Here is a 21,346-nt window from a genome sequence, read left to right on the forward strand (position 1 = left end):
CGGGCGAGTGTGTGTGTGTGTGTGTGTGCGCGTGCGGGCGTGTGTGTGTGTGCGGGCGAGTGTGTGTGTGTGTGCGGGCGGGCGAGTGTGTGTGTGTGTGTGTACGGGCGGGCGAGTGTGTGTGTGTGTACGGGCGGGCGAGTGTGTGTGTGTGTATGGGCGGGCGGGCGAGTGTGTGTGTATGGGCGGGCGGGCGAGTGTGTGTGTGTACGGGCGGGCGAGTGTGTGTGTGTACGGGCGGGCGAGTGTGTGTGCGTGCGCGGGCGGGCGAGTGTGTGTGTGTGTGTGTGTACGGGCGGGCGAGTGTGTGTGTGTATATGGAGGTCGAGTGGGGGTGTGTGTGTGTATACGGGCGGGCGAGTGTGGGTGTCAGAGTCGGTTGAAAACTGTGATTTTCGTCAGGGAGGGCCGACTGAACTCTGTGGATTCTCTGCCACAGAAAACTGTTGGAGCCAGAACATTTGAATCTGTTTGGGAAGCCGCTCGGAAGGGTTCTTGATGCTAAAGGGATCAAGGAGCCTCAGGAGAGAGCTGGGTGATCAGCCCACAGTCAGATTGAATGGCAGCGTTACTCCTATTCCTGTGATTTGTTTGCAGAGGGTGACTGGGTTAGAGGGGTAGATGAGCCGTGACCTAATTGTACGAGTGATGGAATGAATTTAACGGGCCGAATGGCTCCCATAGCTGCTGCTTTTTGTTTTCCACCCCTCTCAAGTAAGCAGCGTAATATTTGATTTGATTTATTATTGTCACATGTACCAAGATACAGTGAAAAGTATTTTGTGTGCTATCAGAACACATCATCCCTTACATAAGTACATCAAGGTAATAGAACCGAATGCAAAATATAGTGTTACAGCTACAGACGCCGTGCAGAGAAAGGTCAACTTTAGTATACGAGGGATCCGTTCATAAGTCTGAGAACAGCGGGGAGAATGTGTGGGGGGGTGTGTGTTTGAAAGTGCCTGTGTTTTGGTGTCGTGCTTGCAATAACGTCAAGCTTAGTGACGTAATGCTGGGTCAGTGATGTGGAAGGAGAGCTGGAGTTTTATATTCACCGCCTCTCTCCCTAACCCAACCGTCCCCAGGCTGCAGATGTTGGCAGCACTGGCGCTTGCTGTGTGCCTACGCACAGCTACAGGGAGAGGGACAGAGAGCATGAGTCAGCAGAAATAATGCAACGTGCCCAGTGACGGTGTTTAACCCAGTCTTTCACTCCACCCCCCCCCCCCCTGCCATCAGCAGGGTTAGGTACAAACTGCCACCAAGTTGCCCCAAAACTGCTGAGTAATTGGTGGCTCTGTGGGGCAAATACGGGAGCGATGACAGAATCCCAGAATGGCTATGGCACGGAGGGAGGCTATTTGGCCCATCATGCTGGCTCTATCACTGAGTGCCAATTTCCTGCCGCCTTACCCTGTATTCCTGCACGCAAGCACACACACACACATAAACATGCACGTGCATACACTCACGCACACACACAGGGACACTGTCACACAGGCACAGACACACATGATGGTTATTGTTTTGCCCACAGCTTTTTGGCTGTGTCATTGTACCGCATCTAGCAGGATGTTATCCCTGGGTGTCCTTGTTCATTCTTCTGAAAGTCCCATTTATTGTTTTTTAGCTTTGAGAATTGCACAGAGGGTGCCATAGCACAGAGGGTAACAAAAGGAGCCGAAAGAGAACGAGACTGCTTGCGGATTCCCAATTTTTGTCTAATTATCGAAAGCTGAGCTGATTACAATTTAATGAAACCACGCACCAGTAGAAACCCCAGGCCAGCAGAATGTAACTAGCCTGTCAGACCTGCACTGTGCACCAGTGAATTATGAGGATGATGGAGACGTGTAATCGCCATGATGATACGCTGCGTAACTTCAAAGTTAAATCTCTTTATTAAGATCCGTCTGCCGCAGACATTGGGCTACAGATTGTCTGCCATCTCCCACTGTCACGTCAAGTTATAAATAAGGTAGCTGGTGCTCTTTTTTTTTCATAATGGCCATGAGGTAATTCTGATCTACAACCTGAACATTTTAAGAATGCTTTGTAGTGCTGGATTCATGCAGAGTTAATGTGCTGCACTTTGCTGGATAGTGTATACTCCTGGAGTTACTGAACCAGCATTGCCCACTGTCAAAGTGCACCTCCTGCCAATTGCTTTGTGTCACTGCCATTTTTATTGTGAGCTCCTCCTATCAGTGGTTTACCACAGTGCTGTGTCATGGTGTGCCTCTCACATCTTCCCCTGCCCTCTAGCAGCAGATGTAGGCCATTCAGCCCCTTGCTCTGAGACTGTATCCTCTGTTCCTAGACTTGCCATTCAATAGGATCGTTTTCTGTGGCAGAGAATTCCACAGACTCCCCAGTCTCCGCGTGAAGATGTTTCTCCCCATCTCTGTCCGTATTCCAGATCCTTACCCTGGTTTGGGACCTCCTCAGTCATCAGAATGATGGAGGGATTGTCTTATGAATGAAGATTAAGCAGAGTGGGACTCTAGTTCTCGGAGTTGAGAAGAATGAGGGTGATCCCATTGATACATATCAGATTCTTAAGGGGTTTGACAGGGTCAATGCCAAGAGGATGTTTCCCCTCATGGAGAGTTTAGGAGCAGAGGGTACAGTCTCAGAATAAAGGGGCACCAATTTCAGACTGACATGAGGAATTTCCTCTCTTCGGGTATGGAACTCCTTGCCCCAGAGAGCTGTGGGGGCAGAGTCCTTGTGTATATTTAAGGCTGAGGTCAATAGATTCTTGATCAGTTGGGGAATCAAGAGAAAGGGCAGGAATGTGGGTGTGAGGAATCAGCCATGATCCTATTGAATGGGGGATGCAGGCTCAAGGGGCTGAATGGCCTACTCCTGTTCCTATTTCTTATCATCTGAACATCCTTCCTATGTTTCTCCTGTTAGAAGTTTATAGGTTTTGAAGATCCCCCTCATACTTCTAAACTCCAGTGCGTATAGTCCCAGGTAATCCAAACTCTGTTCAGTTCGTCTGCAGTGTGGAAACAGGCCTTTCAGTCCAACAAGTCCATTCTAACCCTCTGAGAAGTATTCCACCCAAACCCTTTCCCCATTGCTTCTACATCTCCCCTGATTAATGCACCCCACCTACTCATCTCTGAACACTATGAGCAAGTGGGAGGAAACCGGAGCTCCTGGAGGAAACCCACGCAGACACAGGGAGAATGTGCAAACTCCACATAGTCACCTGGGATTGCAACATTTAAAAGACATTGGGGGCAGGTACGTGAATAGGAAAGGTTTGGGGGTGGGGAGTGGGGGAGGTGGTGGGGGGGGGGGGGATGAGCTGGTGGTATTGTTGTTAATCCAGAGAATGATCTGAGGAGTGTGTTCAGATCTCACCACAGGCAGATGGTGGAATTTGAATCCAATAAAAATCTCGAATGAAGAGGCTGACTATGACAATGAATCTATTGCTCATTGTCTGGGAAAAGCCTATCTGGTTCACTAATGTCCTTTAGAGAAGGAAATTGCCATCCTTACCTGGTCTGGCCAACATGAGACTCCAGACCCACAGCAATGGAGTTGACTCTTAACAATTAGGGATGGGCAATGAATGAATGAAAAGAAACATTGGGCAAATGCAGTCAAGTGGGGCTAGTTTAGTTTGGGAGACTTGATCGGTAAGGACACGTTGGGCCTGGAAGGGTCTGTGCTGCATAAATCTATGATTCTGTGAGCCTAGTACTGATCCTTGGGCTGCCTCGCTATTCTTGTCAATGTGAGAATAAGGAACCCTCCAACCACAGGGGATGAACTCAGATTTCTCCAGTTTCCTCGTTTCCCCCCCCCCCCTTGTCTCAGTCAAATCCCTCGTACTCAGCACCGCCCTCCTAACCTGCAATCTTCTTCCTGACCTCTCCGCCCCCACCCCATTCCGGCCTGTCACTCTCACCATGACCTCCTTCCACCTATCGCATTTCCAACATCTCTCCCCCAAGTCCCTCCTCCCTACCTTTTATCTTAGCCTGCTGGACACACTTTCCTCATTCCTGAAGAAGGGCTCAAGCCCGAAACGTTGACTCTCCTGCTCCTTGGATGCTGCCTGACCTGCTGCGCTTTTCCAGCAACACACTTTCAGCTCTGATCTCCAGCATCTGCAGTCCTCTCTTTCTCCTCCAATGTGAGAATATCCCACTTCTTATCCTCTCTCTGTTAGCCGATCATTTGTCCGCACCAGTACATTACCCCCCCCCGGCTGATGTGTTTGACTTTTCTCTGGTTACAGCTGGAAACGCAGCAGTCAGTTTACAACACGGCACTTTCCCACAACGTGTGAACGACCCAATCATCTGGTTGGAGTTGTTGGTTTATTGACCGGAGCTCCCGCTCCTCCACGGAATATTCTGCGTCCAGCTGTGGGAGGGTGGGCGAGGGGATATCTCCATCCCGAACCTGCTGGGAGAGCTGGCAACTTAGAATTGGAATTGGTTTTATCGTCATAGGAGGACAGTGAAAAGTTTACAAGTCGCCACTTACGGCGCCATCATAACAAAATTTTTAAGTACAAATGCTTAGGGTGAAGAAATTGGAAAAGTAAAAAAATCGAGTATTACAGATCACCAAGAATGAATTAGCAAATGGAAACATTCCCAGACCTTGTACTCTAATGGGATTCGAACGCACTGAGCCTCAGCTGTGTTGTGTTTCTCGGGAGGCAGGTGTTGGTCTTGGGGTGGTCTGGGGGGGGTGAATAAATTCTGCCCAGGGTCCCTGCCGCCGACACCCACTTGTGAGATTGGCCAGTGTTGGTAGAGGTGGATCATTGGATCCGATCCCAGTCAAAAGGCACTTTGATGTCTTCAAGGTTGAACAGCCCAGAGCAACTATTGGTTTGTAAGGTTGCACGTTCGGACAGACCGGAGTCATAGAATCTCTATCGTCTGGGAAGAGGCCATTCAGCCCATCGAGTCTGTACTGATCCTCCTAAGGTCATCTCACCCTCTGTTTGTAACCCACATTTCCCATGGCTACCCCACCTGGGCACTACAGGACAATTTCCCAAAGCCAATCCACCCTAGCCTGCACATTTTTGGACTGTGGGAGGAAACTGGAGAAAACCCACGCTGAGACTGGGAGATATCCAAATTCCCCACAGACAGTCGCCCGAGGCTGGAACCGAACCTGCGTCCGTGGTGCTGCGAGGCAGCAGTGCTAATCACTGAGCCACGTGCTGCCCTGTTTGCACAATTACATACTTGTGTGTAAGTTTGTGTTCAGTGTCTGATAATTATTGCAATGGCTTGGCGAAAGGCGAATTTGTCAAGATTTTACAAGGAGGCGTGTTTGACGATGGCGCCCACGCTTACTAAACTACCGGCGAGTTGACTGGCATTATTGGCCCATGATATTGATGTATCCTAGTAACGGCTATAACATCATTAACCTGTTCACGTTAAAGCATTGACCGCGCTCGCAGTTCCTCGTTGGCTGTAAGCTCCAATGTAAGTGCAGCACAGGTGCTGTCATTATTTCATTATGTCTCCAAGGCTCTTCACTGGGGCGTGGACAAATAAACCGCATGGACCGGCTGATGTGAGGATATATTTAGGTAATGTTCCAACAGAAGTAGCATCTAAGCAATGCCTTTAAAACAGAGAGTGAGGTGGAAGAGGGGGGTTCAGATGAGAATTCTGCAATGTAGGATCTTGTCACCTCCTTCAGTCAGCTATGATCTCATTGAATGGCAGAGCTGACTTGATGGGCTGAATGGCCAACATATTACAGCTGAGGCCACAGCGGCTGGTTGTGTACAATTGGTAGAATAAGGGGCTCAAAACTTTGGTTCTCGCCGACTAACCTTTCAACGTTTTGGCCAGCGTTTGGTGTACGACAGTATGAGTGACGAGAAGTTGGTTGAAAATGTTTTTTTTTGATCAGTTTGGGTATTTTGTTCATTGTCCATGAACTGAGTAGCTTTCTGAGCCATTTCACAGAGCAGCTAAGAATAAACCATATTACTGCATGTAGGCCAGACCAGGTAAAGATGGAAGATTTTAGGGTGGCACAGTGGTTAGCACTGCTGCCTCACAGCGCCTGAGACCCGGGTTCAATTCCCGACTCAGGCGACTGACTGTGTGGAGTTTGCACGTTCTCCCCGTGTCTGCGTGGGTTTCCTCCGGGTGCTCCGGTTTCCTCCCACAGTCCAAAGATGTGCGGGTCAGGTGAATTGGCCATGCTAAATTGTGTTGGGTAAGGGGTACATGTAGGGGTATGGATGGGTTGCGCTTCGGCGGGTCGGTGTGGACTTGTTGGGCCGAAGGGCCTGTTTCCACACTGTAATGTAATCTAATCTAATTTCCCTCCCTTAAAAGAGCATGTGTGAACCAGATGGCGATCAATGATGACCTCATGATCACCATCCATAAAACTAAACTTCCAATTGCAGACTTTTACCAATTAATTGAATTTAAATTCCTTCGGCCACCCTTGTTAAGACTTGAGCATGTATCCCAGAGCATTAACCTAAGACTCTGGCACATTTCCCCAGTGAGACCATACAACATATTGTTTCACACGTGTCCATGTGGTTGCTTGGGGGGAGAACCAGAGAGAATTCCAATCTCTTCCCCATCCCCCACTGAAGCAGACGTAGGCCATTCAGCCCGTTGTGTCCGTTTCACTATTCACTGAGATCACGGCTGATCTGACAATCCTCGACTCTGCTCCTGCGTTTTCCCCATATCCCTCAAATTCTCTTCCTGTGTAAAAACGTTACCTCACGCTGGATAAGTGCACTAACTAACACCAAATCTTCCTCTCCGTAAATCTTTCCTAGCTTTGCACAGGAAATTTGTCTAGAGAGACTGTTTTTTTTTTGCATTTCAAAGATATACTTTGTTCAAGAAATTTTTTATGAATACAAATGCAGTTTGGTTCTGGACAGTAGCATATCAAGGAAGCAAATAAACTTTGGGATTTGGCTGTATCTGAACGTACTAAAGACCTCTCTTACACCATAGAAGACTACATTTACATGAATTTGAGGCTCTAGGAGGGGCTGATAACTGAACAAACCCCAATAAACTTCAGCAGGAAGACCTCAGACAGTGGTCAGGTTAATGCTCTGGGTTCAAGTCTCCCAATGTCTGGTGGAAGGGGTGGTGCAATGGCTCAGTGGTTAACACTGTTGCCAGGGACCGGGGTTCAATTCCCGCCTCAGGCAACAGCCTGTGTGGAGTTTGCATATTCTCCCCATGTCTGCGTGAGTTTCCTCCAGGTGCTCTGGTTTCCTCCCACAGATGTACAGGTTAGGTGAAGTGGCCATGCTACATTGCCTGTAGTGTTAGGTGAATGGGTAAATGTAGGGGAATGGATCTGGGTGGGTTGCTCTTCATAGGGTTGGTGTGGACTTGTTGGGCCGAAGGGCCTGTTTCCACACTGTAGGGAATCTATCTATCTAATCTATCTTAATTCAGCCATCAGCAATGCTGAGATTGTACAGAGGAGGGGAGCGCAGAGGGAGATAACCCAGGAAGGTGCCTGGGATGGAACATCTCAGTGATGGGGAGAGGCTGGATAATCTCAGGTTGTTTGGAGCAAAGAAGGTGATAGAGGTGTGTAAGGGGCATGGATTTTGGGGGAGGGGGTGGAGATTAGAAGCAGCTGTTCCTCTTAGTCAAAGGGTCTAAGTTGTACAATTTTAAGATGCAATGCAGATATTTTGAAGGGGATTTGAGGGAAAGAAATTTCCCTCAGAGGATGGTGGAAGTCTGGAAAGCACTGCCTGGGGGTGGTTTGCAGGGTGGGCGGTAGGTTGGGGAGCCGGGTGGTAGTTGAGGCAGGAAACCTCACATCCTTTAAAGAGTACTCGGGTGAGCAGTTAGTGCCGTAACCTTCCAGTGGGGGGGACATGGGGGTAATGTCGGCTTAATGTGTCTTTGACAGTGCAAGCACGATGGGCCGAAGGGCTTTTTCTGTACTCTACGATTCTGTGAAAGAGTAAATTTCAAACACCGGGTGGCTCTCTTTAAGCAAAGGTATGATGGACTGAATGGCCTCCCAACAATCTGAATGCAGTAATAGGAACACCAGACTGTCAACATGCAGGGTAGGCAGTGCTGCTGGAGTGAAGTAACTCTGAAACTTAATACAAATAAATGATTAATTGGTTATTTGGTCAATCAGTTACCCTTGTAATTTTTTTTAAAGTGGTTGTGAAAAGGTATTCGTTGATTTTAATACAACACTATGGAGGTACGAAGGCCATTTGATCCATTGTGCCTATACTGGCTCTTTGCAATGTCTATTCAGGGAGGAGATCCTGGAACTGTTTAACATGTCGGTCAGGCTATGGTGAGAGTATTGTGTGTTGTCATGGGATTCACATTCTAGGAGGGATGTGATAGCACTGGGAGAGGGAGTAGAGGGAGATTTACCAGGATGGTGCACAAGCAGGGGGAGCTTTTTTAAAAGATCCCCTATAGTGTAGAAACAGGCCCTTCGGCCCAACAAGCACATGCTGAAAAGTAGCCCACCCAGATCCATTTCTGTCTGACTAATGCACTAACACTACGGGCAATTTAGCATAGCCAATTCACCCTAACCTGCACATCTTTGGACTGTGGGAGGAAACCGGAGCACCCGGAGGAAACCCACGCAGACACGGGGAGAATGTGCAAACTCCACCCAGTCACTCAAGGCTGGAATCTAACCTGGGTCCCTGGCGCTGAAGCAGCAGTGCTAACCACTGAGTCACCGTGTCACCCCAGTTTCAGTGATAAAGAGAGATTGGACAGACTGGGTCTGTTTTCCTTGGAGCAGAGGGGACTGAGGGGGATGTGATTGAGATGGATAACATTTTGAGGGGCATAGATAGGGTAGAAAGGAAGAAACACTTCCCCTTGATGGAGTGATCAATGACCAAGGGGTTTGGAAGAGGCAGGAGTTTGGGGGGGATGCATGGAAACATTTTTCACCCCCAGAGGGTGGTGCGGAATCTGGAACTCCTGGATTTCTGATGAAGGGCTTCTGCCCGAAACGCCAATTCTCCTGCTCCACGGATGCTGCCTGACCTGCTGTGCTTTTCCAGCAACACACTCTTGACTTTGAACTCCAGCATCTGCAGTCCTCCCTTTCTCCTAGGGAATCTGGAACTCCCTGCCTGTCAGGGTGGGAGAGGCAGAAACCCTCGAGAGCATTGAAGAACTGTTTAAATGTGCCCCTGTGATACCAAGGCACGCAAAGTTGTGGGCCAAGTGCTGGGAAATGGGATTGGTGTTCACCAGCACAGACTTGGTGAGATGAAGGGCTTATTATTGTGCTGTGACTGGAGAGTCTCATTGCCCTGAATGTTCCCCGAAACACTGCCAGCCTGGCTGCGCAGAGCGCGGTTCCTCAGTAAAGATCTATAAGTAGGCCCCGGCAGATGACAAAGTGTTCTTTTCTTTTACAGTTGGCTTTGATGACTGTTTCCGGGGTTTGGCAGTACAGTATGAAACCAGCGACCGGAGCTTCAAGGTCCAACGTGACGGCGTGGTGTTCGCAACTGAAGACAGACATCTCTCTGGGAAACAAGTGAAGTTTGTGGTTACGGCACGGGGAATGGAGAGCCCCGGACAATGGCAAACCGTCGTCAAGTTAACCGTAAGAGCCAAAGACGGAACCAAACACACAGGCCAACAGGTACCTCGTCACAACACTGTGGAGCAACAGTGTCCCATACGCAGATTCTGCATTCTCTTTTTTTTTCCCCAACTTCAATTTCTGAACACGTTTCTACATTTAAACGAGAAGAAATAGGAACAGGAGGAGGCCATTTGGCCCCTTGAGCCTGCTCCTCCATTTAATAGCATCATGGTTGATCCCACGTTCCTCACACCCACCTTCCTGCCCATTCCCGACTGATCAAGAATCTATCGATCTCAGCCTTAAATATACACAAGGACTCCGCCCCCACAGCTCTCTGGGGCAAGGAGTTCCATACCCTGAGAGAGGAAATTCCTCCTCATCTCAGTCTGAAATTGGTGCCCTTTATTCTGAGACTGTACCCTCTGCTCCTAGACTGTCCCTCAAGGGGAAACATCCTCTCAGCATTGACCCTGTCAAACCCCTTCAATCTGATCTGCCATACCTCCTACAAGATGTCATGGGCAGGTGGCTATTAGCAATGGTGAGGGGTGTGTGGGTGTGGAGTTGAGAACAAGTATCCTCTGGGCACCATTCCACCCTGTGCAGCTCTTTGTTCACGTTGTGTTGGAGTTTTGACTGAGATAGATTTCTATTGCCGTGATATTTATTACGAGTGACCAACCCTGTCAATTGGGATCATTTTGGTTGAAACATTCGACTTTTCCGGTAAAGGGGATGGGATTTGAGGAAGGTGGTGTGGTGGATGGGAATGAAGATATTTGATGGTAAGGAGCTCCTAGTGAGGTCCCAGTGGAAAGACGTAACCAGGAATGTTGGAGGAGTGATTTCTGGTGCCATGACAGCGCGGCCTATTTAAGTTCTGAGCCACGCGGTGCCTGTCGTTAACCAGTTGTATGACTTGTGTGTTTTTGAAAAATTATCTTGCGATTGCCGCCTATTAGTCAGCCTGTCTACCATTAGATAGTGGTGCTTGGACCACCACAGTACACTTAGAGTGACATGGTGGCTCAGTGGTTAGCACTGTTGCTTCACAGTGCCAGGGACCCGGGTTCAATTCCAGCCTCGGGCATGGATTTTGCACATTCTCCCTGGATCTGCGTGGCTTTCCTCCCACAATCTAAAGATGTGCAGGTTAGGTGAACTGGCTATGCTACGTTGTCCACAGCGTTCAGAGATGTGTAGGTTGGGTGCGTTAGTCAGGGGCTAACTGTAGGGAAAAGGGTCTGAGTGGGTTACTCTTCGGAGGGTCATGTTGGGCCTGTTTCCACACCGTACGGATTCTATGAACTGACATAATCACAACGCCAAACCCCAAAAAAAAGAACTGCAGATGCTGGAAATCTGAAACTATAAGAGAAGTTGCCGGAAAAACTCAGCAAATCTGGCAGCATCTGTGGAGAGAAAGCAAGAGTTACATTCCAGGTCCAGTGACCTTTCTTTAGAAACATTCCGGAAGAAGGGCTTATGCCCGAAACGTCGAATCTCCTGCTCCTTGGATGCTGCCTGACCTGCTACGCTTTTCCAGCAACACATTTTCAGCTCTGATCTCCAGCATCTGCAGACCTCACTTTCTCCTTTAGAAGCACTCACCCATACCCTGAGGGAAAGAATTCCAGGATTTTGACCCAGTGACACTGAAGGGACAAGTGATATATTTCCAAGTCAGGATGGTGAGTGGCTTGGAGGGGAACTTGCAGGGGGTGGTGTTCCCATGTATCTCTGCAATCTGTCGATCAGGATAAAGGTTAATAAGACCCTCACACCTATTCCTAATTCTCTGACCCCAGTTGCAAGCTTGGTTCTGATTTTGTTTATACCCTTGTTGAGCCACAGTTTTCTGATTAATGCCCACTGACCGTGCCTGCGATGGATATGTCCTGTGAGTGGCAAGTGAATTATTCATTATGGGAGAGTTTCACATTAATACATTTATCCTAATTTCTCTCCTGTGGGCATGGCTCTGAATTCAAGAATATGTTCCCCGCTGGGAGACAGCGTGTCTCTCTATTCACCCCATTGATTGCTATCATCTCCTAAAAGCATCAATCACACAATCTTGACCACCGCCCCCCGACTCCGCCAAACACTTGACATTATTAAATCATGAGTTTTGATCAGCCCCCCTCATCCACTGCTGTCAACACTCCCTCTTTCCATTAGCAACAGTGTGTGCTACCTCTAAGATGCACTGCAGCAACTCACTAAGGCTCCTTCAACGCCATCTGCCAAACCTGTGACCACTTCCATTATACGGACAAGGGCAGCAGATACATGGGAACACCACCCCCTGCAAGTTCCCTTCCAAGCCCCTCACCATCCTGACTTGGAAATATATCAGTGTCGCTGGGTCAGAATCCTGGAATTCCCTCCCTAAGGGTCACTGGACCTGGAACGTTAACTTTGCTTTCTGTCCTCGGATGCTGCCAGATTTGCTGAGTTTTTCCAGCAACTCCTCGTATAGTTTCTGATTTCCAGCACCTGCAGTTTTTTTCGGGTTTAGCGTGGTGATTGCGTCAGTTCAAGGATGATTGGATCAAAGTTTGGAAAATATTTAGCAGGGATTTGGAGGGACTTTGAAAAGGACTTTAGAAAGCTGGGAAGTTTCATGCAGTGAGCTAAAGTAAGAATGTGGATGTAGATTTGCTCGCTGAGCTGGAAGGTTCATTTCCAGATGTTTTGTCACGCTACTAGGTTACATCTTCGGTAGGCCTCTGGTAAGCACTGCTAGTATGGTGACGAAACATCTGGAAATGAACCTTCCAGCCCAGTGAGCAAACCTACATCCAGAACCTCAACCTGAGCTACAAATCTTCTCAAAACTCACTAAGTAATAATCTTAAATTGCTGTCCGGTGTAACTCTTAAGACAGTCAATTGGACAAATGCTTTCTAACAATAGGCTGAAATCTAATGCTGGGTAGTTAGGTGCACACTTGGGTATGCTAGGAGCTACATAGATAAATACTCAGGACCCTGCTTAATGGAGCCAAAAATAAGCATTTTCCAAAGAAAAGGGAGCCATGGAGATGGCCAGACCTGCTATATCTCCACTGTAACAGCCTGACCAATCAGAATCTTCCTGCATGGTCCAAGAATTAAGATTGGCAGTTAACTTCCCAATGAAGGGCTTATGCCTGAAACATAGATTCTCCTGCTCCTCGGATGCTTCCTGACCTGCTGTGCTTTTCCAGCACCACACACCCAACTCTCCAGCACCTGCAGTCCTCACTTTCTCCTAGTCCTTGAAAGTGGAGTCACAGGTAGATAGGATAGTGAAGAAGGTGTTTGGTATGCTTTCCTTTATTGGTCAGTGTATTGAGTACAGGAGTTGGGAGGTCATGTTGTGGCTGTGCAGGACATTGGAATATTGAGTGCAATTCTGGTCTCCTTCCTGTCGGAAAGATGTTGTGAAACGTGAAAGGGTTCAGAAACGATTCACAAGGATGTTGCCAGGGTTGGAGGATTTGAGCTCTAGGGAGAGGCTGAACAGGCTGGGGCTGTTTTCCCTGGGGCATCGGACACTGAGGGGTGACCTTATAGAGGTTTACAAAATTATGAGGGGCATGGATAGGATAAATAGGCAAAGTCTTTTCCCTGGGATCGGGGAGTCCCGAACTAGAGGGCATAGGTTTAGGGTGAGAGGGGAAAGATATCAAAGAGACCTAAGCGGCAACGTTTTCACACAGAGGGTGGTACGGGTATGGAATGAGTTGCCAGAGGAAGTGGTGGAGGCTGGTACAATTGCAATATTTAAGAGGCATTTGGATGGGTATGTGAATAGGAAGGGTTTGGAGGGATATGGGCTGGGTGCTGGCAGGTGGGACTAGACTGGGTTGGGATATCTGGTTGGCATGGACGGGTTGGACCGAAGGATCTGTTTCCGTGCTGTACATCTCTATGACTATTCTTGCTGCATCTACATGTCAAATATAGTATGACCAATCACCACCCTCTTCTCATGGTCTGTAACATGGTGACTCCTTGTTTTGAATACATTACTTATCTCCTAGTTCTGAAACGTGAGTTTGACTAGTCGTCTTTTAGCAAGGTTTAAATTGTGTACAAGCCAAGTGATCTGCTGTTGTTTGATTCATGTATTGTCTCAATGGCTCATCTTTCTGGCCCTTGTCCCTGTGCCAGAACCCAGCGCTAGTTACACTCCCGCCATGATGGATATCGGTCCCAGCCCTTGCTCAGGTGAAGCACAACTGGCTGGATCCAAGTGTCTCTTGTGGCACAGTGGTAATGTCCTTGCCTCTGAGCTAGGAAGCCTGTGTTCAGTTTGCCCCAGAGGTGTGCAGCAAAAGCAGATGGATGAGAAAAATATCCAAGTGAATCAGAAATCCCTGCTCTGTCAGTGTGCCTTCAGCAACTTACCACATACACTGTGCCTTTATAATAGTTTGTGCTCATTAGCACCAGGAATACAGAACAGGGACAGGCCCTCCAAGCCTGTACCAATCCTCATGCCCTACTCAAACTGAAAAACAAACCTGCTGCCCTTATTCAGTCCATATCCTTCTATCCCTTCTGTTCATGTCACCATCCAAATGCCTCTTATATGTCCCCAGTGTATCTGCTTCCACCCCCTCTTCTGACAGTGTGTTCCAGGCTCCTACCCCTCCCTGTTTGAAAAACCTCCCTTACACATCTCCCTTAACCTGTTCCCCCTCTCACCTTGAACCTGTGCCCCCTTGTAATTGAAACTTCAACCCTGGGGAAAAGCCCCTACCTATCCACCCTATTGGTGCCTCTCATTGTTGTGTAACCCTCGATCAGTCTCCTCTCAGCCGCTGTCTTTCCAGTGAAAACAATCCTCGTCTCTTTAACCTTTCCTTATAGCCAATGCCCCCGAGACCAGGTAACATCCTGGGGGATGGCACGGTGGCTCAGTGGTTAGCACTGCTACCTCACAGCGCCAGGGACCCAGGATCAATTCCAGCCTCGGGCGACTGTTTGTGTGGAGTTTGCGCATTCTCCGGGTGCTCTAGTTTCCTCCCACAGTCCAAAGATGTGCAGGTTAGGTGAATTGGCCATGCTAAATTGCCCATTGGGTTAGGTGCATTAGTCAGAGGGAAATGGGTCTGGGTGGTTTACTCTTCGGAGGGTCGGTGTGGACTTGTTGGGCTGAAGGGCCTATTTCCTCACTGTAGGGAATCTAATCTAGTCTAGTCTAGTCTAGTCTAATCTAATGACCCTTCTCAGCACTCTTCCACATCCTTCTGATAGTGTGGCAATCTGAATTATACGCAGCAATGTGGAGTTGACTCTTCACAGCGCTCTGGGCAATTCGCAATGGACAATAGAATAGGCGAAAGTGACGACTGCAGATGCTGGAGATCAGAGTCAAGATTAGAGTGCTGGAAAAGTACAGCAGGTCAGGCAGCACCTGAGGAGCAGGAAAAAAGACGAAATTCTGCCCGAAACGTCTATTTTCCTGCTCCTGGGATGCTGCCTGACCTGCTGTGCTTTTCCAGCACCACACTAATGGGTAATAGAATGCCTGTTTAGTTGGTAATGCCCACACCCCAAAAACCCAACCTTCTCTGGCTTACATGTGACTCCAGACCCACAGCAATATGTTTGACTCTTATTGCCTTCAAGGCAATTCATGATGAACAATAACTATCCCAGAAATTTTTTATCTTTTTAACAATCAACAGCTTTGGGTCATGGATGAACAATGATCTCATTGAATGGTGAGACAGCTGTGAAGGGCTGAATGGCCATTTGCTCTTTCCTACCTTCCCATGAATTTTGACTGTCTCCCATCCCAACAGGAGTTACATCGCCTCCAGTCCTTGAGCTGGGATTATTGAGGCATGGCTTATGAGTTACAGCTAGTCTTCCCGTTGAATTGTGTGAAACCTCCATATCTGAGATAGTTGGTTAGCTCACCAAGCTGCTGGGTTATTGTGCAACCGCTGCATTACCATGCTGGGTAACCTCCTCAGTGGGACCTCTGTGAGACACTCTGGTTCTGTCCTGCTCGGTTTTTATGTGGGCCCAGGATGTTGGGGATGAGTGTCACTCCCAGGTCTTCTCTGCAGCGGGTTTGTACACCGGGTCTGTCCCTGTTGATGGTTGACAACCAGGCTTCCAAGAACTTCCTTGGGTGTCTCTGGCTGGCCTGTCCTAGAATGGTTCCTTTGTCATAGCTGAACCGATGGCTGTCTTTGTCTATAGGTACAGAGATGAGGGGGAGTGGACCATGTCGTTTAGTAGCCAGTTGGTATTTGTGAAGCCAGATGGCTAGTTTTCTTCCTGTTTGTCCGATGTGGTGCTTGTTGCAAGGGATTTTGAATACCACGTTGGTCCTGTGTGCTGTGGATATGGGGTCCTTAGTCCTGGTAAATAGCTGGAGTAGTGTTGCTGTTGGTTGGTGAGCCACCATAAAACCTAGTGGTCATAACAACCTAGTAAGTTAATCCTGATATGTTCTTTACATAGGGTAGGGTGGCCAGTCTGTTGGTCAGTACAGTGTCTTTCTGGCATTGTCTGTTGGACAGACATCAGCAGATGAAGCTGATGGAGTATCTGTTGTGATCAAAGACTCTGTGTAAGTGTTCTCCCCGTTCCTTGAGGAGTTCTGATGTGTTGCAGTGTGTCATGGCTCTCCATACCTTCACCTTCTGTGATACTTCTCGGTGCTGGTTCAGGGGTGACATCGCCCCTGAGCTAATGAGGGTTTGAATAAGCCTTAGCGTCACAACTACTCTCAGGAGTACAGTGAAAAGCTAACCGCACCATCCGAGGTATTAAGGTACAAGGTTCTTCAGAACAAATTCCTAAGAAACAAAATCAGGAAAATAAAAAGACCAGATTGCAGACCTTCTGTGATAATGTAATTTAAAAAAAATAAACATAACAATTTAAGACAAAGTCAACTAGATGCTTTTCCTCCACTCTTCCATAACACTATGCCCGCAGTAGATATGAAAAGTATTTGAAGCTGGGCTGTTGCTGTGTTTGATTGAATGAACCTTGACTCAATGAATGGTTGGAGTGAGACTGAATATTTGTAGGCCGTTCTATCAATCAAAAGGGACCAGATTTGGGACCTGCATGTGGGTACAAATACCAGCTAACCTGGAGGTGTATTTGTGTTGCTATTCAAATGCAGCTGTCATGTGGCACCATTGCAGTTTTGCTTTTGTCAGCTTCAGCTGTTCCAGCCGGTCTCATCCTGTAGGTTTGGAGGCACTAACATAACCCGTATGGTGGGAGTGGGTGTGAACTGAAGATTTATGTGTACACATTCTCTCAGAACAATATATATAGATGCTTGGAGGAAGTGCTCAGTAGGGGGTGTCAAAAAATGTTTTGGGAGAACTTAGAATGTGGAGTCTGCATCCTCAAGAACTATAGTCATAGAGATGTACAGCATGGAAACAGACCCTTCGGTCCAACCCGTCCATGCCGACCAGATATCCCAACCCAATCTAGTCCCACCTGCCAGCATATGCCTCCAAACCCTTCCTATTCATATACCCATCCAGATGCCTCTTAAATGTTGCAATTATACCAGCGTCCACCACTTCCTCTGACAGCTCATTCCATACCCATACCACCCTCTGCATGAAAAAGTTGCCCCTTAGGTCTCTTTTATATCTTTCCCCCCTCACCCTAAACCTATGCCCTCTAGTCCTGGAAACTCCAATCCCAGGGAAAAGACTTTGCCTATTTACCCTATCCATGCCCCTCATAATTTTGTAAACCTCTATGAGGTCACCCCTCAGCCTCCGACACTCCAGGGAAAACAGCCCCAGCCTGTTCAGCCTCTCCCTATAGCTCAAATCCTCCAACATTGGCAACATCCTTGTAAATCTTTTCTGAACCCTTTCAAATTTCACAACATCTTTCCAATAGGAAGGAGACCAGAATTGCATGCAATATTCCAACAGTGGCTTAACCAATGTCCTGTACAGCCACGACATGACCTCCCTACCCCTGTACTCAATACTCTGACCAATAAAGGAAAGCATACCAAACGCCGCCTTCACTATCCTATCTACCTGTGACTCCACTTTCAAGGAGCTATGAGCCTGCACTCCAAGGTCTTTGTTCAGCAACACTCCCTAGGACCTTACCATTAAGTGTATAAGTCCTGCTAAGATTTGCTTTCTCAAAATGCAGCATCTTGCATTTATCTGAATTAAACTCCATCTGCCACTTCTCAGCCCATTGGCCCATCTGGTCCAGATCCTGTTGTAATCTGAGGTAACCCTCTTCGCTGTTCACTACACCTCCAATTTTGGTGTCATCTGCAAACTTACTATGCTCACATCCAAGTCATTTATGTAAATGACAAAAAGTAGAGGGCCCAGCACCGATCCTTGTGGCACTCCACTGGTCACAGGCCTCCAGTCTGAAAAACATCCCTCCACCACCACCCTCTGTCTTCTACCTTTGAGCCAGTTCTATATCCAAATGGCTAGTTCTCCCTTTATTCCATGAGATCTAACCTTGCTAATCAGTCTCCCATGGGGAACCTTGTCGAATGCCTTACTGAAGTCCATATAGATCACATTTACTGCGCTGCCCTCATCAATCCTCTTTGTTACTTCTTCAAAAAACTCAATCAAGTTTGAGGCATGGCTAGTTGAGGCATTAGTGAAAATATGTTTAAGGGGATGTCGGATTGATAGATAAAAAAGATATGAAACAGGAACAGAAGTGGCTCGTTCAGCCCCTCGAACCTGTTCTCCCTTTTAATGGGGTCATGGTTGATCCCACGTTCCTCACACCCACCTTCCTGCCCTTTCCCCTGATTCCCCGACTGATCAAGAATCTATCGATCTCAGCCTTAAATATACACAAGGTCTCTGCCCCACAGCTCTCTGGGGCATGGAGTTCCAAAGACCCTCAACCCTCTGAAAGAAGAAATTCCTCCTCATCTCAGTCTGAAATTGGTGCCCCTTTACTCTGAGACTGTACCCTCGGGTCCTAGACCCTCCGATGAGGGGAAACATCCTCTCGGCATTGACCCTGTCAAGCCCCTTAAGAATCCGATACGCAATCACCTCTCATTGTTCTCAACTCCAGTGAGTAGAGTCCCAACCAGTTTAACCTTTGCTCATAAGACCGGGGAGGCGATGGCCTCGTGGTATTATCGCTGGACTGTTAATCCAGAGACCCAGATAATGTTCTGGGGACCTGGGTTCGAATCCCACTATGGCATATGGTAGAATTTTAATTCAGCCTTTTAAAAAAAAATCTAGAACAAAGAATCTAATGATGGCTGTGAATGATTATCGGAATAAACCCATCTGGTTCACTAATGCCCTTTAGGGAGGGAAATCTGCCATCCCTGTCTGGTCCGCTCTCTGTGCGACTCCAGACCCAGAGCAACATGATCGGCTATTAACTGCCCTCTGTGCAGTTAGGGGTGGGATATAAATGCTGCCCAGCCTTGTCCCATGAATGAATAATGAAAAATCAATGACACCATTCCATTCCTAGTGAACCTTCTCCACAAGGTCTCCAGTGAAACTATATATTTTCTTGAATAAGGGGATCGAAACAGCTCTCAGTCCTCCAGCTGTGGTCTCACCAGCACCTTGTACAGCTGCAGTAAGACTTTCTTACTCTTACACTCTTTCAGTGGCAGAGGATTGAGTGACTTGCTTCTAACTGGGGGTCTATGCCAGTCAGAAGAATTTGAGATTGCTCCAGAGAGGACGGGCTCATATTGAGAAATGAAACCAGGTCCACTTCATGTAACGGAATCACAGATGGATGCTCCAGGTCAATTACTCAGCCCTTGTCAAATTCCTTGCTGAAGTCCGTGCAGACAGCATCTGCAAGGTTTGTGAAGGTTTGTAGCTCAGGTTGAGGTTTAGGGTGTAGGTTTGTTATCCAGACGTTTCATTACCTGGCTCGGTAACATCATCAGTGGGGACCTCCAAGTAAAGCAAAGCTGCTGTCTCCTGCTTTCTATTTATATCTTTCTCTTGGATGGGGTTCCTGTGGTGATGTCATTTCCTGTTGGTTTGCTGAGGGGTTGATAGATGGTATCTAGGTCTCTGTGTTTGTCTGTGGCGTTGTGGTTGGAGTGCCAGGCCTCTAGGAATTCTCTGGCATGTCTTTGCTACCGCTCTATCTTTATCAATCGTCTTTATTGTCTGTTCAAAAAACTCAATCAAGTTGCAGAGTCATAGAGCAGTACAGCATGGAAACAGGCCATTCAGTCCAAACTGACCATGGTGCCCACTCAGCCAGTTCCAATTGTCCACATTTGGTCCATATCCCTCTAAACCCTTCCCATCCATGTACCTATCCAAATGTTGTTTCAATGTTGCTATTGTACCTGTCTCAACCACTTCCGTTGTCAGCCCATTCCATACACACACCACTCTCTGTGTGAAGAAGTTGCCCCTCAGATCCTCCTTAAATCTCTCCCCTCTCACCTTAAACTTATGCCCTCTAGTTTTCAAATCCCCATCCCTGGGAAAAAGACTGTATGCATTCGTCCAGTCTATGCCCTTCACGATGTTATACATGTTTCTCACAAGGTAGTGAGGAATGCTTTCCCATGCACAAAGCCATGTTGGCTATCCCTAACCTGTCATGCCTTTCCAAATGCATGCAAATCCTGACCCTCACATTCCCCTCCACTGCTGATGTAAGGCTCACTGGTCTGTAGTTCCCTGGCTTTTTGCAGTTTGTTCCTTCTGTCTTTGTGAAGATCGACCGAACTCCACTCCTTCATTTCACCATCTATTTTGGTCCTTAAATTCCCGCACTTCAGTTTGTGAGGAAGGGCAGCTGTGTGTTTTTCTCCAAAGCACGAATTAGTTTTTTTCCTCAATTGATCAGGAGGACCTTTATGAGAGATGTAGTCCCCAGCATAGACTGGTTGGGCCGAATAGCCAGTTTCTTTCCTGAAATTCAATGCTGCAACTCCATCAATTTGTCTAACCTGACGAACAATGCTCCCCCCCATTGAGAATGTCATCACTAAGTTCGATGCAATCCTCCCACCCCGCACCCACCTCCACTCCAGTGTCAGATTTTTTGGGCTTTCGGGGAATCAAGGGTGGTTTCTTAATTCTAAGAGTCTCCTATTTTCCAAAACTTGATGTTTCACCTTTTGTTCCTAAAAACAACTACAGCGCGATGAGGGTTCTTGCCTCTCCCACTCTTACAGGCTGGAGTTCCAGGTTCCCCACCACCCTCTGTGGGGAAAGACATTTTCCTCACACCCCCTCCTGCCCCTCACCTTAAATCTATACCCCCTGTTTCTTTAGTAAATGTTTGGCTTTGTTTTCTGGCTAAAACTGAAGTGCTGACACTTTGTATGATCCAGCTGCTCTGTGAACAGGATGTTTACTTGGACCATTGAGGGAGCCCAAGTGTTGTATTCTTTTAATCGCTAAGTGGTGTACAGGCCACAAACCCGTTGATGGAAATGGATGAGGCTTTAAACTCCCGACTGAGCGACTTTATAATGATTGTAAACTTCCGATGACTCTTTTGTACATCTTAATGTTAACTTGAAAGCGTTGACTCGGAAGTTGGAGGGACAATGTCTTCAAGGACTCCAGCTGTTCAGGTTCTCTGGGTTTTTGAGTCATTCTGTGCTGCAAACGTGCATTCAAATAAACCCAAATATGTTTGAGTTTGTTCAGCTTTTAAAAAAGGGCATCGTTTTATATCATCACGGGGTTTTGTTCATTCCCAAGATCTGAAGGCGTTAAGGCTTGTAGTATTAAACCTTT

General features: G+C 47.6%; 1 protein-coding gene across 1 annotated transcript in view; it reads left to right on the top strand.

The window, feature by feature from the left end:
• The window catches only part of LOC132815116 (cadherin-2-like), a 213,676-nt gene that overhangs the window by 112,144 nt on the left and 80,186 nt on the right, over positions 1-21,346 (top strand). The window contains exon 3 of the mRNA XM_060823890.1: positions 9,431-9,660. Coding sequence (XP_060679873.1) covers positions 9,431-9,660 — 230 coding nt within the window. The remainder of the gene's footprint in view (positions 1-9,430; positions 9,661-21,346) is intronic.

Source organism: Hemiscyllium ocellatum, chromosome 4, assembly GCF_020745735.1.
Source record: "Hemiscyllium ocellatum isolate sHemOce1 chromosome 4, sHemOce1.pat.X.cur, whole genome shotgun sequence".
NCBI classification, from domain to species: Eukaryota; Metazoa; Chordata; class Chondrichthyes; order Orectolobiformes; family Hemiscylliidae; genus Hemiscyllium; species Hemiscyllium ocellatum.